The sequence below is a fragment of the Oenanthe melanoleuca genome, chromosome 7 (genome assembly GCF_029582105.1).
Source record: "Oenanthe melanoleuca isolate GR-GAL-2019-014 chromosome 7, OMel1.0, whole genome shotgun sequence".
In the NCBI taxonomy this organism is placed as follows: Eukaryota; Metazoa; Chordata; class Aves; order Passeriformes; family Muscicapidae; genus Oenanthe; species Oenanthe melanoleuca.
In genome coordinates, this window is record NC_079341.1 from 1,858,596 (window position 1) to 1,873,122 (window position 14,527).

The following is a 14,527-nucleotide window of genomic DNA, read 5'->3' on the forward strand; positions in this document are numbered from 1 at the left end:
GGGCTTTTATTAGATCGGGTTTTTTTTCCAGAAATGACAGAATCAGGCTAATAATTGTTAAAACTGCTTAGGAGGAGTGACAATTGCTATGGAAGGGTCTCTGATGCTTCTTTTTAACGAGTGGTACGTACAGTATAAGAACCAAGCCAAGGGGCTGATACTCAACTCTGAATTAATGTTTTCAGCTTATGCTTATAACTGGAAAAAGAGTACACCAGCATGTTAAAAGGTCAGTAAGAATCTGATTTCTTTGCTTCCTTTAAGACTCAACTATAATAGCTTTTTACCTTTTGCTTTGTTAGAAATACTGAGTTGATGATGTTAATGACATTTGTTTGAAAAATAACTTTGCTTATTGGTTTACAGATCAACTTTTTGATTTTTGATCTGAAATTCAGGCAGTGGCTGAAATGAAACAAGTGAAGGGACACCAGCTTGCTGCCCGTGTGATGGAACAGGGAGAATCCCAGGCAGGAAAGGAAAAAGGAGTGTAAGAGTTAAATAACTGAGTGCCACTACCTTAATGATTGCCCTCTTGGAAGAACCTTCTAATGAAGGTAAGATCTGTAAGATGCCTCCTCTGTGTTAACAGCTAAGATGGACACAGGCTCTGGTTCTCCACAAGGTCTTCAGGAGATTTTGGGCTTTTATGAGTGTTTATTTTCATGGGAAGGCAGATGATAATCAGAGAACTGAAAAGGGAGGTGGGCTGCTGTCCAAGCTAATAAACACACTCAGAAAAGTAATTAGGGTTTGTATGGAAGGGGAAAAGTGAGGTGCATCTGCAGCCACTGGCTCAGGAATTTATTAGTGTGAGAGATGAATTATTGAAGGCAGATGTTCCCAGAGCATTCTCTAGCTCTGTGCTAATGGAAAAGGTGATGATTAGCATGAGTTGGTCGATGGCTGAGGAGGAAATGCAAAAACTGTCTTAAACTACCAGGAATTGCTGCTCTTTAGAGTAGATTCCAGTGAGGGGTCACTTCAGTGCAACCTTGATTTACCTTAAATTGAACTACTTGGTTGAATTCAGGCTTTCCTTGAATTCTTGGCCCTTTCATGTCTTTCCATCTTTTATTTTTTTAATTGGCGAAGTTGTCATTCCAAAATAAAAATGCCATGAAATTAATCCCATGTCTCCTCCACAAATGAACTATGTTACAGGGGAATTCCCTACATTAGGATAAGGTAAGGATTATAGGGTGTGGGCCATGAGTTGGCTGTACCAAATGTAATATGGATCAATTAAATAAATAAAATAATTAATTTTAAAATAATTTTCCTGGCAAATTCCTGAATTTTGAATTTCAGTAGGCTTTGGAAATAGCATAATTTACTATGTTTCCTAATAATCTAGATCTGTCTCACTGGCTTGTTCTAATATAAAAAAAATAAAATTGCATCAACTACTTTTTCAATATCTCTTTGTTCACGTTGGGGCTGAATTTCTTTGACAGGCTGCTTTGAGTGAGACATGCTCTGGCAGACAACTTCAAAAATAGAGCTCTGCTAACACCTAGGTTTTAGCATAACAATGGCTGATGGATGAAAACTGTTGAAATATTGATGTGAAGTGTAAGCCAGAATGGTGAGAAAAGGATCTATGGTATGTATAGCTACAAAATGAAAATGTATGGGAAATAAATGTAAAGCAAAATCATACCATTTTGGAATAACACACAAGGAAATACCTGCCTGCTATTCCTGTTAAGTAGAATATCAGAAGCTTTTGAAAGGTCAGATTGGAATTTGTAATAAAAAGATAAATACATAGAATGGATTGTGCTGACCATTGCCCAAGACTTGCTGCTCCTAGGGCCTCATTTTTGCCTATGTAATTGATTTAGGTCACTCTGAAAGCCTGCAGTATTTTGAGGATAAGCTGCTCAGTTCATGACTGTGTGTACTGTGGTTTGCCTGACGTCCAAGGCATCTGTGGGAAGTGAGGGTTGGATATGGTGGCTACAAATGCACTTGGAAAGCAGATCTCCAAACAAACCCATGGTTTTATTCTGCCTGACCTCTGGGGCTAAAGCAGCCAAGTGCCTCTGCCTGTTTTCTGGAAGTCTGTGTTGAGCAGGAGTGCAGCTGATGTGGAGAAGGAAGATAATTTAAAACTTGAAATAACTGGTCCAGAAATCTTTCCTGTGAGGGTGGGCAGGCCCTGGCACAGGGTGCCCAGAGCAGCTGTGGCTGCCCCTGGATCCCTGGAAATGTCCCAGGCCAAGCTGGACGTGGCTTGGAGCAGCCTGGGACAGTGGAAGGTGCCCCTGCCCATGGCAGAGGGTGGAATAAGGTGGGCTTTAGTGTCTCTTCCAGCCCAAAACATTACATGATAAATTGTTTGTCATGTGTTTTGGATGGAAAACAGAAAAGAAAGCTTTGCTGTGAGGATGGGGGTGTGTGCAAAAGCTGAAGCTGTTGCTCAAAGATTAGCCCTGCAGGTATTTTCTTGTAGCTTAAACCAGCCCTCTGCTGCATCAACAAATGCCAGCAAACAGCCAAAGCAGTGAATAAACAATGCTGAGGAATAGCTGAATTACATTTATCAGATTATAATAACTGGAAAGCCTTTTAAAGAATGATGAGGGTTTAATTCCGTTGGGTTGGCTGATTTTTTAATGTTCTGATGATCAGCTATAAAATAATTCCAGCAAGGAGGAATCAATTTAGCTAACTGATAATTCATAACTAATGCTAGAGGAAATCACTATCTCCTACATGGGAAGGTTTACAAATGGTTTACTGAAGTAACTGATATAACTGAAAAAAGTCTGGAGAGTGTTTAGACCTAGATAATTATAGATAATTATAAAACTGAAAAACATCTCCCATGGTTGATCATGACTGCTTTAAAGACTAAGAAGCCAGACTTGAACCAATAATACCTGGATAAATAGAAACTGAAGAAAGAAACAAGACTGAAGAACTGATTGAACTTGCTTTCCTCTGTAAGTTGGTGTATTAAATTTCATTTAATTTAATTTAACAAATGTAAAGCTATTATAGGTGTTTTGTACAAAGGATGGAGTGTAATGGGAGTATTTGTTGGCTTGTATATTTTTAAAAAATACTGTAAATGGAGATTGCAATCAGACAGAGTTCTATTGAATAATGTTGGTTACATTGAAAAGAACCTGTGGGGAATTTGTAATCTGAGGAGTCAATAGACAGAAGGCAAAGTTCTGTGGGATCTTTCTATTCATTTTTCTGAGTTAAACAAGTAGGTATCTTATAGCCTGTGTGCTATTATAAATAACCAAGATCCAATTTTATTTTCTTGCTGTGTATTACAGAACTAGTTAAGGTACAATGCATACACTTTATTTGAGCTGAAATCTGCACAAGTACCATTCTGAGAATAGAGGAATTAAAGAAGGGAGCTACAAAAGGGATTTTTTGTAAGAAATAAGAGAATATAGTTTCTGCTTCAGGTTGCATTGTGCCTCTCCATTGTGTTGTGGTTCGTGTTTCTGATCCCCTCTGTTCTGCTTTAAACCATCTGAGGTATGCTTTGGTTAAAAGCAGAAGATGGAAGGTGCAGTGATCAAGTTCTCTCTGTCAAGGAAAGTACAGAGGGTACAAGTGGAGAAGCTTTGTGAATCAGGACAAGATTTAGCTTGATCTGTGTTTTCTAGCCTGACCAGTTAGTGGTGAATGTTAATGAAATATCCCTGCTGCAGTTAGTACAGACTGGCAGATCCATAGCAAGCCGCAGTGATCCTGACTTCATGTCTCTGCTTCAATTTGCTGTTCATCAAACTGGAAGTCCCAGGCTTGGCTTGCCCTTCAGTGCTTTGTAAATTTGAGACTTTGCAAATATCAGTAGCTGGAAAGATGCTGTAACTACTTGTACAAAACTTGACTGACATATGAACAAGATGGATCTGCTGAAGGCTTATTGCCAAGCGTGGATTTGTACTTAAGAGGATGTAATTGCATGGACTTTGTACTGGATTGTTTGACAGATTAAATTTCTATGATAGTGTGAGATAACAGGAGGTCACAGTCCAAGAATAAGGTTCTGAAGAGTATGTATTCACAGCTGGGGTGCTAATCTGATTAATTGAAAGCTGATTCACTTCATAATAAATTCATGTTGTTGGAGCCAATAGTGTCAGTGCCAGTTGTCAATGCCAGTTACATGTGTGTCTGTGCATTGAGAATGGTGTTTTGCACTGGTGCTGGGAAAAACTGAGCAGGGTCTCCACTTTGTAGCTACTTCTCAAAGCCTGAAACAGCATCTAAAACCTGAAGTAACCACAGCTGGCACACAAGGTTATGCTCAGAAGAAAAAGGATTGTTTGGGGCTTTTTACCCTGGTTATCAGGCTAAGAACTGCATTGATATAGGGCAGCTTTCACTGTCAGATACAGAGCACAGTATAAATCTGTCTGGCTGTGGCATTAAGGAAATAGGAGGTCTTAGATGTGGCACTTGGTCAGTGGTGCTGGCTATGAGCATATGGGCTCTGGTAGCAGCTGGTGTTCTATTTTTAGAACCCCTGAGGAGCAGTGATCCCAAAGTGTTGATCTGCTGCCTCTTAGGTCAGCATGGCAGAGCCCGGCCTGGGCCTCTTCCTGCAGTGCCAGCACCGTGCTGGAAACGGGGGCACCTGGGAGCTCTGCCTCTTATGTAAGAGCAGGAAATTATTGCCTGGGATGATGTAAAAGGAGCTCTGGGTGGCTGAAGTTGGCACCTCAGACAGCTTGTTCTTCTCTGACTGAAGCCTTGATGATGTGTTTGAAGCAGCCTAGGTGCCTCTGAGCAGTGCTGATTTCTGCACCTTGCTTTTTTGGGAAGGATGTTATTTGCTGCAAAGGAACTGGAAGAAGATGGCATTTCGAATATAGGTATGTTTTTCAGCTTTCAGTCCAGTTTCTGTTATGGAATAATGTCTTTGAGCAGGTTTCCTATTTAGAAACAGGCATTTTATGACTAATTTTTAAGTAATGTGCTAATGAAGGATTGCTTGGAACACAATCAGTTGATCTTGCCAGAATTATTCAGGCAGGTACCTTGCAGCTGGATCTGATGAAAATTCTCTGTATGTCTTCAGCTCATGTCATGTGATAGGGAGATGTGTTTGGTGGAGAGAAATTTAATTTAAGAAACCCCATTAAGTGGATTGTGGGGTAGATGCAGTAATTCAATAAGCTGAAGTGATTCATACGCATTCCTGATAATTTTCAAGAGGCTCTTTTTGCAGTGCAGGTAATTTTGTATTTGTACTTAGGGTTTTTGCTTGTGCAATTGGTAACCTGGAGATGTGACTAGAGGCTTTCTGAAAATCAGTGAGATGTAGCTATTGCTTTAGGTTGTGCAGAAAGCAGTTAGGTTCTGTGAAGTCTTCTGAAAGCCTGGATAAACAAACATTGTTAGAGCTAGAGAGAAGCTCTGGAATGAAAACCCTGGAGGAACAGACTAATCTTCTATTAAAAACATCTGAAGAAAGGTAATGATCTGTACAAGTGGAATGTTTGGAAACAGTTAATTAAATTAATTAATGTGTCCTCTTTGCTTGTCTGAAAAAAGCTTTTAGAAAGGACTGCAGACATCTGCAGTGCTTTTTAATATTTGATGGGCTTCTACAATTCTCCTTACAGAAAATTCATGACCTGCTCTATTTCTGTGAGGCTGCTTCAGTGAGAGCATGATGGAGATAAGTCAGATGGATTCCTTATCTTCCTGTTGAGACACTGAATCTTCTGCTGCAGACTTACTTGGTGTTTTCCTCTCATGTTTGTGAGCTTTCCACCAATAGGTAATTTTTAGGGATCTGAAACTGAATGACCTGCCCAGGATGCTGCTTCTGCTGGTGTCTGGAATGAGTGCTTTGGTCAGGCACTGCCTGCTGCTGTTAGGATTCTTATTGTAAAGAGGATACTGTAAGGGTTTAGCAAAAACCTGAGCAGCAGCTCAGCATGACTGGTGTAAAGAGAAAATGCAGTGCAAGTAGATGCAACAAAATGAATGCTGAATGTAATAGGCTTCAAAACATGATGCTTTCAGTTTGAGAAAGTCATGGAGACCTGAACTCCTGACAGTCTGTGGGGCCTGTAATCCTCCTTGGTGATGTGCTTCCCTTGGATTCCCTTATTGTCTGGCAGAGGAATCCTCATTGACATTTGATTTCTCCTTTTCACATTGAAAGCTTCTGTAGAAGGCCCCTGAAGGCATTTTTTGGTGATAATGTTTGGTTAAAGGAAAAAATACACTGTTTCTGAAATATTTGAAAAGAGCTACTTATTTGTATTTATTTTTTCTTAGTGAGTCTATACAGTAAAACCCTCACTTCTGAAAGCTGTTTACTTTTTATTGAATCCTACTTAGAGGTATCTTGCGTATCTTGTACTGTAGCCACAAGATGCAATCAAGTTTTAGTTGTGGGGAATGTGAATTTTTGGCATTTCCCATGACCGTGATATCCACAATTTTAGACTACCCAAAATCTTGCTAGCCTTAATTCTGTAGCTGATGAAATCAGTTTTCCAGTGCTTAACCATAGTCTGTTATGGAGAATATCGAAAATTGGTTGTTTCTTATCAGTCTGAGGTTTGGAAATGTCAGTTGAGTGTTACTGGAGTGGTTTGCCATGGGCAGGGACACCTTCCACTGTCCCAGGCTGCTCCAAGCCCCCATGTCCAGCCTGGACTTGGACACTGCCAGGGATCCAGGGGCAGCCACAGCTGCTCTGGGCACCCTGTGCCAGGGCCTGCCCACCCTCCCAGGGAACAATTCCTTCCCAGTATCCCACCCATCCCTGCCCTCTGGCAGTGGAAGCCATTCTATGTGTCCTGTCCCTCCATCCCTTGTCCCCAGTCCCTCTCCAGCTCTCCTGGAGCCCCTTTATGCTCTGGAAAGGGCTCTGAGCTCTCCATGCAGCCTTCTCCTCTCCAGGCTTTAAGACACCTAATCTGTAAGAAATCTTTGGAATCCATGTTTGGGCTCATGGTACAGCTATAATAGTAGCAGCTTCTTCCCTTATAGAGTCTAAACGACCACATGGACTATATCACAATTTGGGAAATGTATTTTTTTAAGGGGTGGTGGGGGTTTAGGAGGGTTTAGCAGGTTAAATAAAAAGAGTTAAATTGTTTATAACAGAATCTCAGTATTTGCACTGAAGAGTTCAAATGCCTGATGTTACTTGTGTGCTCTAAGCAACTCTGAGTTACTTTAATATCCTTCTGTTTTGTCTTCAGGTAGTTAAAAAATAGCAAAATTAAACTTTTGGCTGGCAGAACTGAGTGCTGTGGTTTCACTGTTCCTGAACATGGAATCATTAAGGTTGGAAAACACCTCCAAGATCATCAAGTTCAGCCTTTGACCAGTCACCACCTTGTTAAGCAGACCAGAACACTGTGTGCTCTATCCAGAGACAATCCTAATCCTGCAGTGCTGTTAATTTGAGCTTCTTTTCAGAAATATTTCCTATGGAGAACATCTGAAAGTATAGTGGTAGCAGTTAAGACTCAATGTCTGCAGATGTGTCTGAATGTTAAATTAGGGGATATTAATCAAGATGTGATATGACAAAGTTTGTCATTAATGATGAATAAACTTCATATGTAGAACACAAAAATTGATGCCTGTGTTTTTGAGTATCTTAACTTCAGGGTTTTTTTTCCTTTAGGGAGTATCCACATTAAGAAGTGCCTTTTTTTGGGGGTTCAGATGTGTTGTAAGCCTCAGGCATATTGTTATCCCAGGAGCAGCAGGTACAAGTAAATGCAAAGGTGGTGATAATGAGCAGTGCTCCTTGTCTGCTGAGGGAGCTGATAATACACAAAATTCGTGACTTTGCTTCAAGTAGTCTCTTTGGAGAGACAAAAATAAGGAAACCTCTTAAACCCCAATATAGTAGCAACAACAGCAACAAAAAACCACCCTACATAAATCCCACTGCCAAACTGTTCCATTTTCTGCTTTTGGAACTAAGCACTAATTAACTTCTGCCCAATATGAACTCATCTGAGCTTGGTACCAGTCAAAACAACATGTTAATTGTGTAATGTTAATAACACAAGAAAAAAAATTGGGCTCTTGGTAAATATAAATACATGCTGGTGGTATTTACTGTATTTGGAATTGCAACTGGTATGATCCAGTGTCAGCTTTTATAAAAAGATGAGATGTGGGGCTCTGCAGGATTTTCCTGGTGCTCATCAGCTTCTTGTCACTTGAACTCTTGGCAGCATCAGTGTCTGCTTGGATCTTACATCCTGGAGATCCACGTGCTGACCAAGCTTAACTACATGATTTGGAAAATGGATAGCAAGGAATTTTCTTAACTTCCAGAATTTTAGGTACTAGGAACTGAAATAACTTTTTTAGAGTGGGTTTAAAAAAAAAATTATTCTCTCATACATAGATGATAAGTCCTTTTCAAGCCAGGGTCTGACAGAGGCAGCCTTAACTTGAGGTCTCAAACTGTGGCTGCCTCTCCCCTGAAAGTGTTCCAGGCCAGGTTGGTTGGGGCTTGGAGCAGCCTGGGATGGGAGGTGGAACTGGATGGGCTTTAATGTCCATTCCAACACAACCCAGTCTGAGATTCTGTAAGTAGCAGTTACAAATGAGTTGAGGTCCTTATGAAGTCTTCTGTACCAAAGTAATATTATCAGGCTGCTAAAAGCATCGTGACTCTGGCAACACAAAAGAGAAATTTGGGTAAGTTTCTGAAGGCTCAGGCTATTCAAAATAAATGGAGCATTTCAGTTTTGCAGGGACTTTAGTGATTAATTAAAAGTTCTCAAGTGCTGGTAACTGTGCAGCGAACTAAAGAAAGAGGAGGGGCTCTGTAATCAGAGAAAGAACCTTCCAGTTTGTCAAGGTGTTTTTAGTAAGCGTGCCTAATCTCTGAAAAAAAATAAAAATTCTCATTGTTTGTGTGAATAGAGATGAACTGTTGGACTAAGGACGGAGAAAGATTGTTTCTACTGTGATTAGCAATATTAATAATATTCTTAAAATTGGAAAGTAATTGTTGGATTGATGGATACTTTTCTTTAATCAGACAATATTTATGTGAGCAGTGTCTATTGGCAGAGCAGAGTAGCATGATAAATACTGTGCTGGGGGCAGATCATTCTTGATTACTTGATTGTACCTGTGCAGAGAAGATGTAGGTGTTGCTCATGATGTCTGAAGGTGAAATATTGATTCCCATCATGAAGCATCTCTTACATAAGGAAGCATTATGTTAGTTTTGGAGTAGCTTTGTCTAAACAATATTTACTACTTCCTCTATCAGGATCTCTTCTAATAACCTGTTAAAAAAGGGAATACTTGGGCTTAGTCTGTGTTTATCTTCAGATGATTTTGTGGAGTTTTGTCATTCCGTATCTTCAGATATGACCATCTATAAATTGGAATATGGCAAAGTAATTAACATTCATCATTGGTATATTAAAAAAAGGAGAATTGGTTGGTACAGGAGGAACTCAAATACCAGTAATTCATGTGACTTTTGGAAGCAGAAGGATGTTGAGGTGAGAGTTTGCTGTGGTGTCAGTGCAGTGAAATTCCAAAGATTACTGCCAAGTGAGGCTAAATCTTCTTCCAGGAACCTGGTATTGAAAAGTCATTTGCTAATGAGTATCCAGGGGTTTGGAATCCTGTAAACCTTTAATACTGGCTCTAGGCCTTTCAGGTCTTGGTTTGAAGGGAAATACAATGTTCTATTTTAAATTTAATCAGTTTTCTCTAGCTGGAATAAAAGGCATAATATACAGAAGGGAAACGCTATAAGTAAGCTATGTGCTGTGTATATGGGAAGAAACAATCATGAGCTTACAACATGTTGAGTGCTTTTTTAAGAAAATGGCAATGTTGGTACTTCAGTAGGTGGATAAAGGAAAAACAACATAAAATCCTGGCAGAGGAGTAAGAATACAAAGTGATTTTCAACTTAATAAAAACCTCTATCAATATTGATGTCTGACTCAGTGTTTCTAGAACTGCTTATTTGATTATTGACAGGAATGACTGCAGGAGAAGCCTGAAGGAGGATGAGGATGCTGTGTGCTCTGTTTTCATTAAATATGTGACTGTAGAACTAATTACATATTTAATTTTTTCAGAAAAAGATAAATTAAAAGCTTTTTTTTTTTTTTTTTTTTTCAACAAAGTTGTCCCGCCTTCTAAATTTTAAGTCTCTGTGAATATTTTGCTTAAAGCAGCTTCTGCACAGGAAATGCACTTCTGGGAAAACATCTGAGGGGGATCATACACACACAAAACTGAGCTGTTTGATCTTGGCTCGTGAGCTTTTTGGTTCATGATCTTTCCTTCCCTTAAACAGCTGCCTAATTAGTCTTAAGGGCCAGTTTATCTGGACATACTGGAAAAAATGTGACACTTCTTGTCCCTGACTCTTGGTATTTGGGAGTTGGTACAAAAGGGCAGTTTGGATTCCATTTCCTGCTAGTTTATTGGGAAAGATCAGCCTGGGACTGAATATTTAAATCCGTGTTAGTAAACCAGTGTGGCCTTTCCATTTCTTATGTGACTAATGTTTACTCCATTTTTTTGGTTACATTCCTGTTATGAAATTTTGACTTTTTTTTCCATGAGTGAAACTTACTTATGAAGTGAAATTTTATTGTTTAAAAGTTATTTATGTCATAGCTTGAAAATATTTTATTGTATTTTAAACTCCACACATCTGTAAAACCATGGGGAATTTCAAGTACATTGGCCTTACACAGTAAGTACTTAGTTCTCATGGAAACTGGGCTAAAATCTTGAAGGGTTCTGATACAGAATGCCAAGCATCTTCATGCTTACACCCAAATCAATCCAAGTTGGGAATATTCTGTTACCAGGCAGGGATTAGTCCTGGATTCCTTCAGATGCTGGTTTCTCATGAGGCTCCCCCCAGCAGCACCAACCTGCACCAGGTAAAGTTAGAGCAGGTGTGATCGAGCACAGTATGAACAAACTCACTGGCACAGGTTCATTCTCAGGTGTAAACCATTCCAGGCAGTGGGGAACAGCTAAAAATCAGATTTAGCAACAATATACTTTTCAAAGATTAAATTGATGCAACCTGTTGGCATCCATGCAAGGAAAAACAAACCTCTCAGTGAATCCCAGGTTTAACTTTGATTGAGGGCATTTACTGTCTTTCTTGAAACTGTTTTTCCATGGTAACATTTCTCTCTCACTCCTCAAATTGAAATCTACTATTTAAAACCCAAAGGAGGTTTTTTGCCATGTTTCTGCACTGTGTTTTTGTGGATGTTGCTCACTCTTGAGAAGGCATCACCATAGCAGCAGTCTCTTAGAGAATTTTGTGGCTCTGCCTGTGGATCAGTGAGCAGCACTGTCTTGGATGGATCAGAGCATGTTTTGCTCACTGAATTTCAAAGAACAACTAATCTGTGTTATTTTTCATGAGATGAAAAGGTTTTGCATTTCCCTTAAGTGGACTGTCATTTTGACTTCATTGTGAAAGTTAAGTCTGTTGCATGAAAAAACGAGCTGTGAAACTGTATTTTAGGAACACAGTGTGGTAAGTAAAGAGTTTGAAATGCTTCAGAAAAGGTCTCAGTTTTAAATTCACTGCATGAAATAATGCAAGTTAGTAGTGTATCTACAGATACAGAATAGCTGAGCTTGGGCTGAAGCACCATGATACTGCAGTGCTGATGGGAAAGTACTTAATTCACTGCTTACAAAAATTTTCTGATCAAGTCACTCAGTGGAGCTCTTGGATCTGTAGAAAGAGGAAATGGAAATTTTCCTTGTTAATGGTAAGTGAAGAGCTTTGAGACAACTTGGTGGTTTTTGGTAAGACTAAGCATGTCCCAGTGCTCTGCAGCTGATGGAACTGGTGGTGGTTTTACATATTATTTAAAATGTTGCCCTCTTCTGGTTGCTGACAACTATGAGAGTTGGGGATGGGGAGCAGTACGATAAGTAACATAAAAAGGTCTGGGACAAAGGAAAGCATGCATTTTATTTTGCATTAGAACAAATAGTTTTGATGTCTTAAAATAATCTAATATTTTACAAAGAACAACTGAATATAAGAAAAATTTCTAGGCACATTTAAGGATTCCACCCAATAAGGATTAATGTAGGGGAAACAAGATTGTAGAGATCACCAGCCTTAAAAATATGTTTTGATGTGCCTGAATGTAGTGTATTATTTATTTTGTTGAACTTGTTTTGAAGAACTGGTTTTCAGAAGAACTATGGCTTTGTGTAGGAATAGAGGCTGGGAGTGTGATTGCCTTGGGATGTTTGTGCTAGTCCAGGAATTCTTTTAAATAGCTGTTATTGCTTCTGTTACTCTTCTGCCACACCTCTGGCAGTGTCCAAGCCCAGGCTGGATGGGGCTTGGATCACCCTGGGATACTGGAAGCTGTCCCTGCCCATGGCAGGGAGTGGAATGTGTTGGGCTTTGGGGTCCCTTCCAACCCAAACCACTCCAGGATTTTCTGATTTTATGTCTAACATGGTACCAGTAAAGGCTGTGAAGTTTAATGGGAAATTACATTAATATTTTAAATTAATTCTTAGGCTGGAGCACCTGCTGTTGAATTTCAGCCCAAAGACAATTTTCATATTCTGGTAGGGAAGAATAAATTCTAGACATCAGACAAAAAACTTGTCTGAGGTCTGTAAGTTGGCCTGTACCTTCAGATGTTTTGGAACTGAATTGTGTTCTTCTTTCTCATTTATTTAATTATCAATATTTCTGAAATTAGGATTTTTTTTTTTTTTTTTAATTAAGCATGAACTGAGTCTGAAGGGGGTTTATAAACTGGGAGCAGCTCTTGCCAGTAGATGGAGGTAATGAGATACAGAAGTCAAACTGGATTCTCTAGTTGTTTGAAGATGGGTTAAAAGCCAAGTGATGTGTAGGAGAAAGGAGAATTTGTAGTTTGTTTTTGCATTTTGTAGGACTTGCAGAAGAAATTAAGAAAGCCAGTTTAAAACAGGGCTTGGACTCGAAATGCTGCTGTACAAGTATTCCTGCATCAGGGGGGTTGTCCTGGGTTTTCTCCATTTTCTGCACAGTTTATGCAAGTAATTAGTGTTCTTTCTATAAGAGTGTGTTGGGGCTCTTCTAACAGTATGAGTCACAATGAGAATTGATTATCTCACAGCAGTTTTCTAGTTTGCCTTTTGGTTTACAACATTTCATCCTGGTTTTTTAAATGAGAGAAAGGAAGGAAGCTACTTTAGCTGAATCCAGGCTCTGAGGGTGCATGTCTGAGTTCTCTGAGAGTTTAATCTTGTGGTATGAGACCCAGAGACTTGTTTACAATATAAAATCCTCCTGTTAACCTCAGAACCTACAAATTAAATCCCCTTTTTAATAGTTACCTGCTTTTAACCTCACAGATGGTAGTAGTTGCAGCAGCAGAGTGCTGCCTTTGCTTAAAGAGTGGCAGGACAGTTTTTAAAGTCAGTTTTGAGGATGCCCCTAAAAATTGTATGTTGCCATTCCCACCTGCTTTATATATAAAGAAATGCTTGTAGTCAGTCCTCTAAGTGCAGGATTTTAAGTTGCATCATTTTGAGGAGGCCTTCAGAGGACAGTACAATAACTTTCATGTGCTGCACTCCTGCCTTTGGGTTGGAGATTATTCAGTCTCACCTTATCTTGCTATTTCACAGGATGAGCCTGAAGCCTCTGAACCTCTCAGCTACTCACTTTAATTAGAAAATTGCCCAGAGGTGTCAGGAGCAGTGGTATTAAATAAGTAACCTGTTGTGAGACTTGTGCCTTTGTGCTTGGCTTTTGCTAAGGAGGGAGAGCTCAGATCCCTGTGCTTCAACTTTTAAATCTCTTTCCACAGGAAGAGTTACAGGAGGTGTGGCTGACACTGAGAGTTTACAGGCCAAGGTTAAACAAAACCAAAACAGAAACTCAGAGTTGAGAGATTTCAGACAGCACGAGAACAGTTTGAACATTCCCAGCATGTTTTTGCTTAGTGAGATATGTATAACTGTGAGTTCAGAGATATTTTTTTTTTTAAAGGAAAAGTGCCTAAGGAGATGCTATTTTTCTTAGTCACAAATTTTATAGATGTTGGCACTAACTCTTTTTTCCTCACATGCAAAAGCAGAACTTGAGTAAATTGAGTGGCATAGCTTTGTGCAAAGTTACCACTCATGGTGATCTGTTTTATGACAATTATGCACCGTCCATAGAATAAATGAACTTAATACAAGCAATTTATGGGTCTGTATTTTTCCTTTCCTCCTGTTTTACAGCACTGAGAATAACTGTGAGCTTTCTAGAGGCTTGTTTGTGCAGGACCATATGGAAAGCAATGCCCTGGAAGGAGTGCTTACTGATATGGAAATAGCATCTGGAGTCATTAGTTTGTGTGAGTAACCTTCCCAAAAGAGGTAATTCTGACTTTAGGATGCTGCACTTCTGTGTATGTCAGGGTGCTGGTAATGCATGTGCTTGTGGGTGTCTGGGGATGCTGTACCAAAGATTTCTAGAGCAAACAAATATACTGGGAGTTGAGAATGTCTCCTAGGCTGGGTTAAGGGAGAAAGG

General features: G+C 39.6%; 1 protein-coding gene and 1 long non-coding RNA gene across 7 annotated transcripts in view; both read left to right on the forward strand.

Moving 5' to 3' along the window:
- The window catches only part of AGAP1 (ArfGAP with GTPase domain, ankyrin repeat and PH domain 1), a 304,896-nt gene that overhangs the window by 19,382 nt on the left and 270,987 nt on the right, over positions 1-14,527 (forward strand). The window contains exons 1-2 of one of the 5 annotated variants that reach the window (XM_056495968.1): positions 153-229; positions 367-557. The exons of 3 other annotated variants lie outside the window; for them this stretch is intronic. In XM_056495968.1, the coding sequence (XP_056351943.1) occupies positions 524-557 (34 nt within the window). In that variant the 5' untranslated portion in view covers positions 153-229; positions 367-523. Of the gene's footprint in view, positions 1-152; positions 230-366; positions 558-14,527 lie in introns of those variants that run through there. One more of the 5 variants, XM_056495966.1, reaches the window with a different exon arrangement.
- LOC130255378 (uncharacterized) lies at positions 2,915-7,695 on the forward strand. 2 transcript variants are annotated; one of them, XR_008840931.1, is made up of 4 exons: positions 2,915-2,951; positions 4,750-4,853; positions 5,607-5,764; positions 7,206-7,695. It is a non-coding gene; the product is annotated as an uncharacterized LOC130255378 (long non-coding RNA). The 2 variants fall into 2 exon arrangements; XR_008840930.1 differs by lacking the exon at positions 2,915-2,951 and having other exon boundaries at positions 4,664-4,853; positions 7,206-7,693.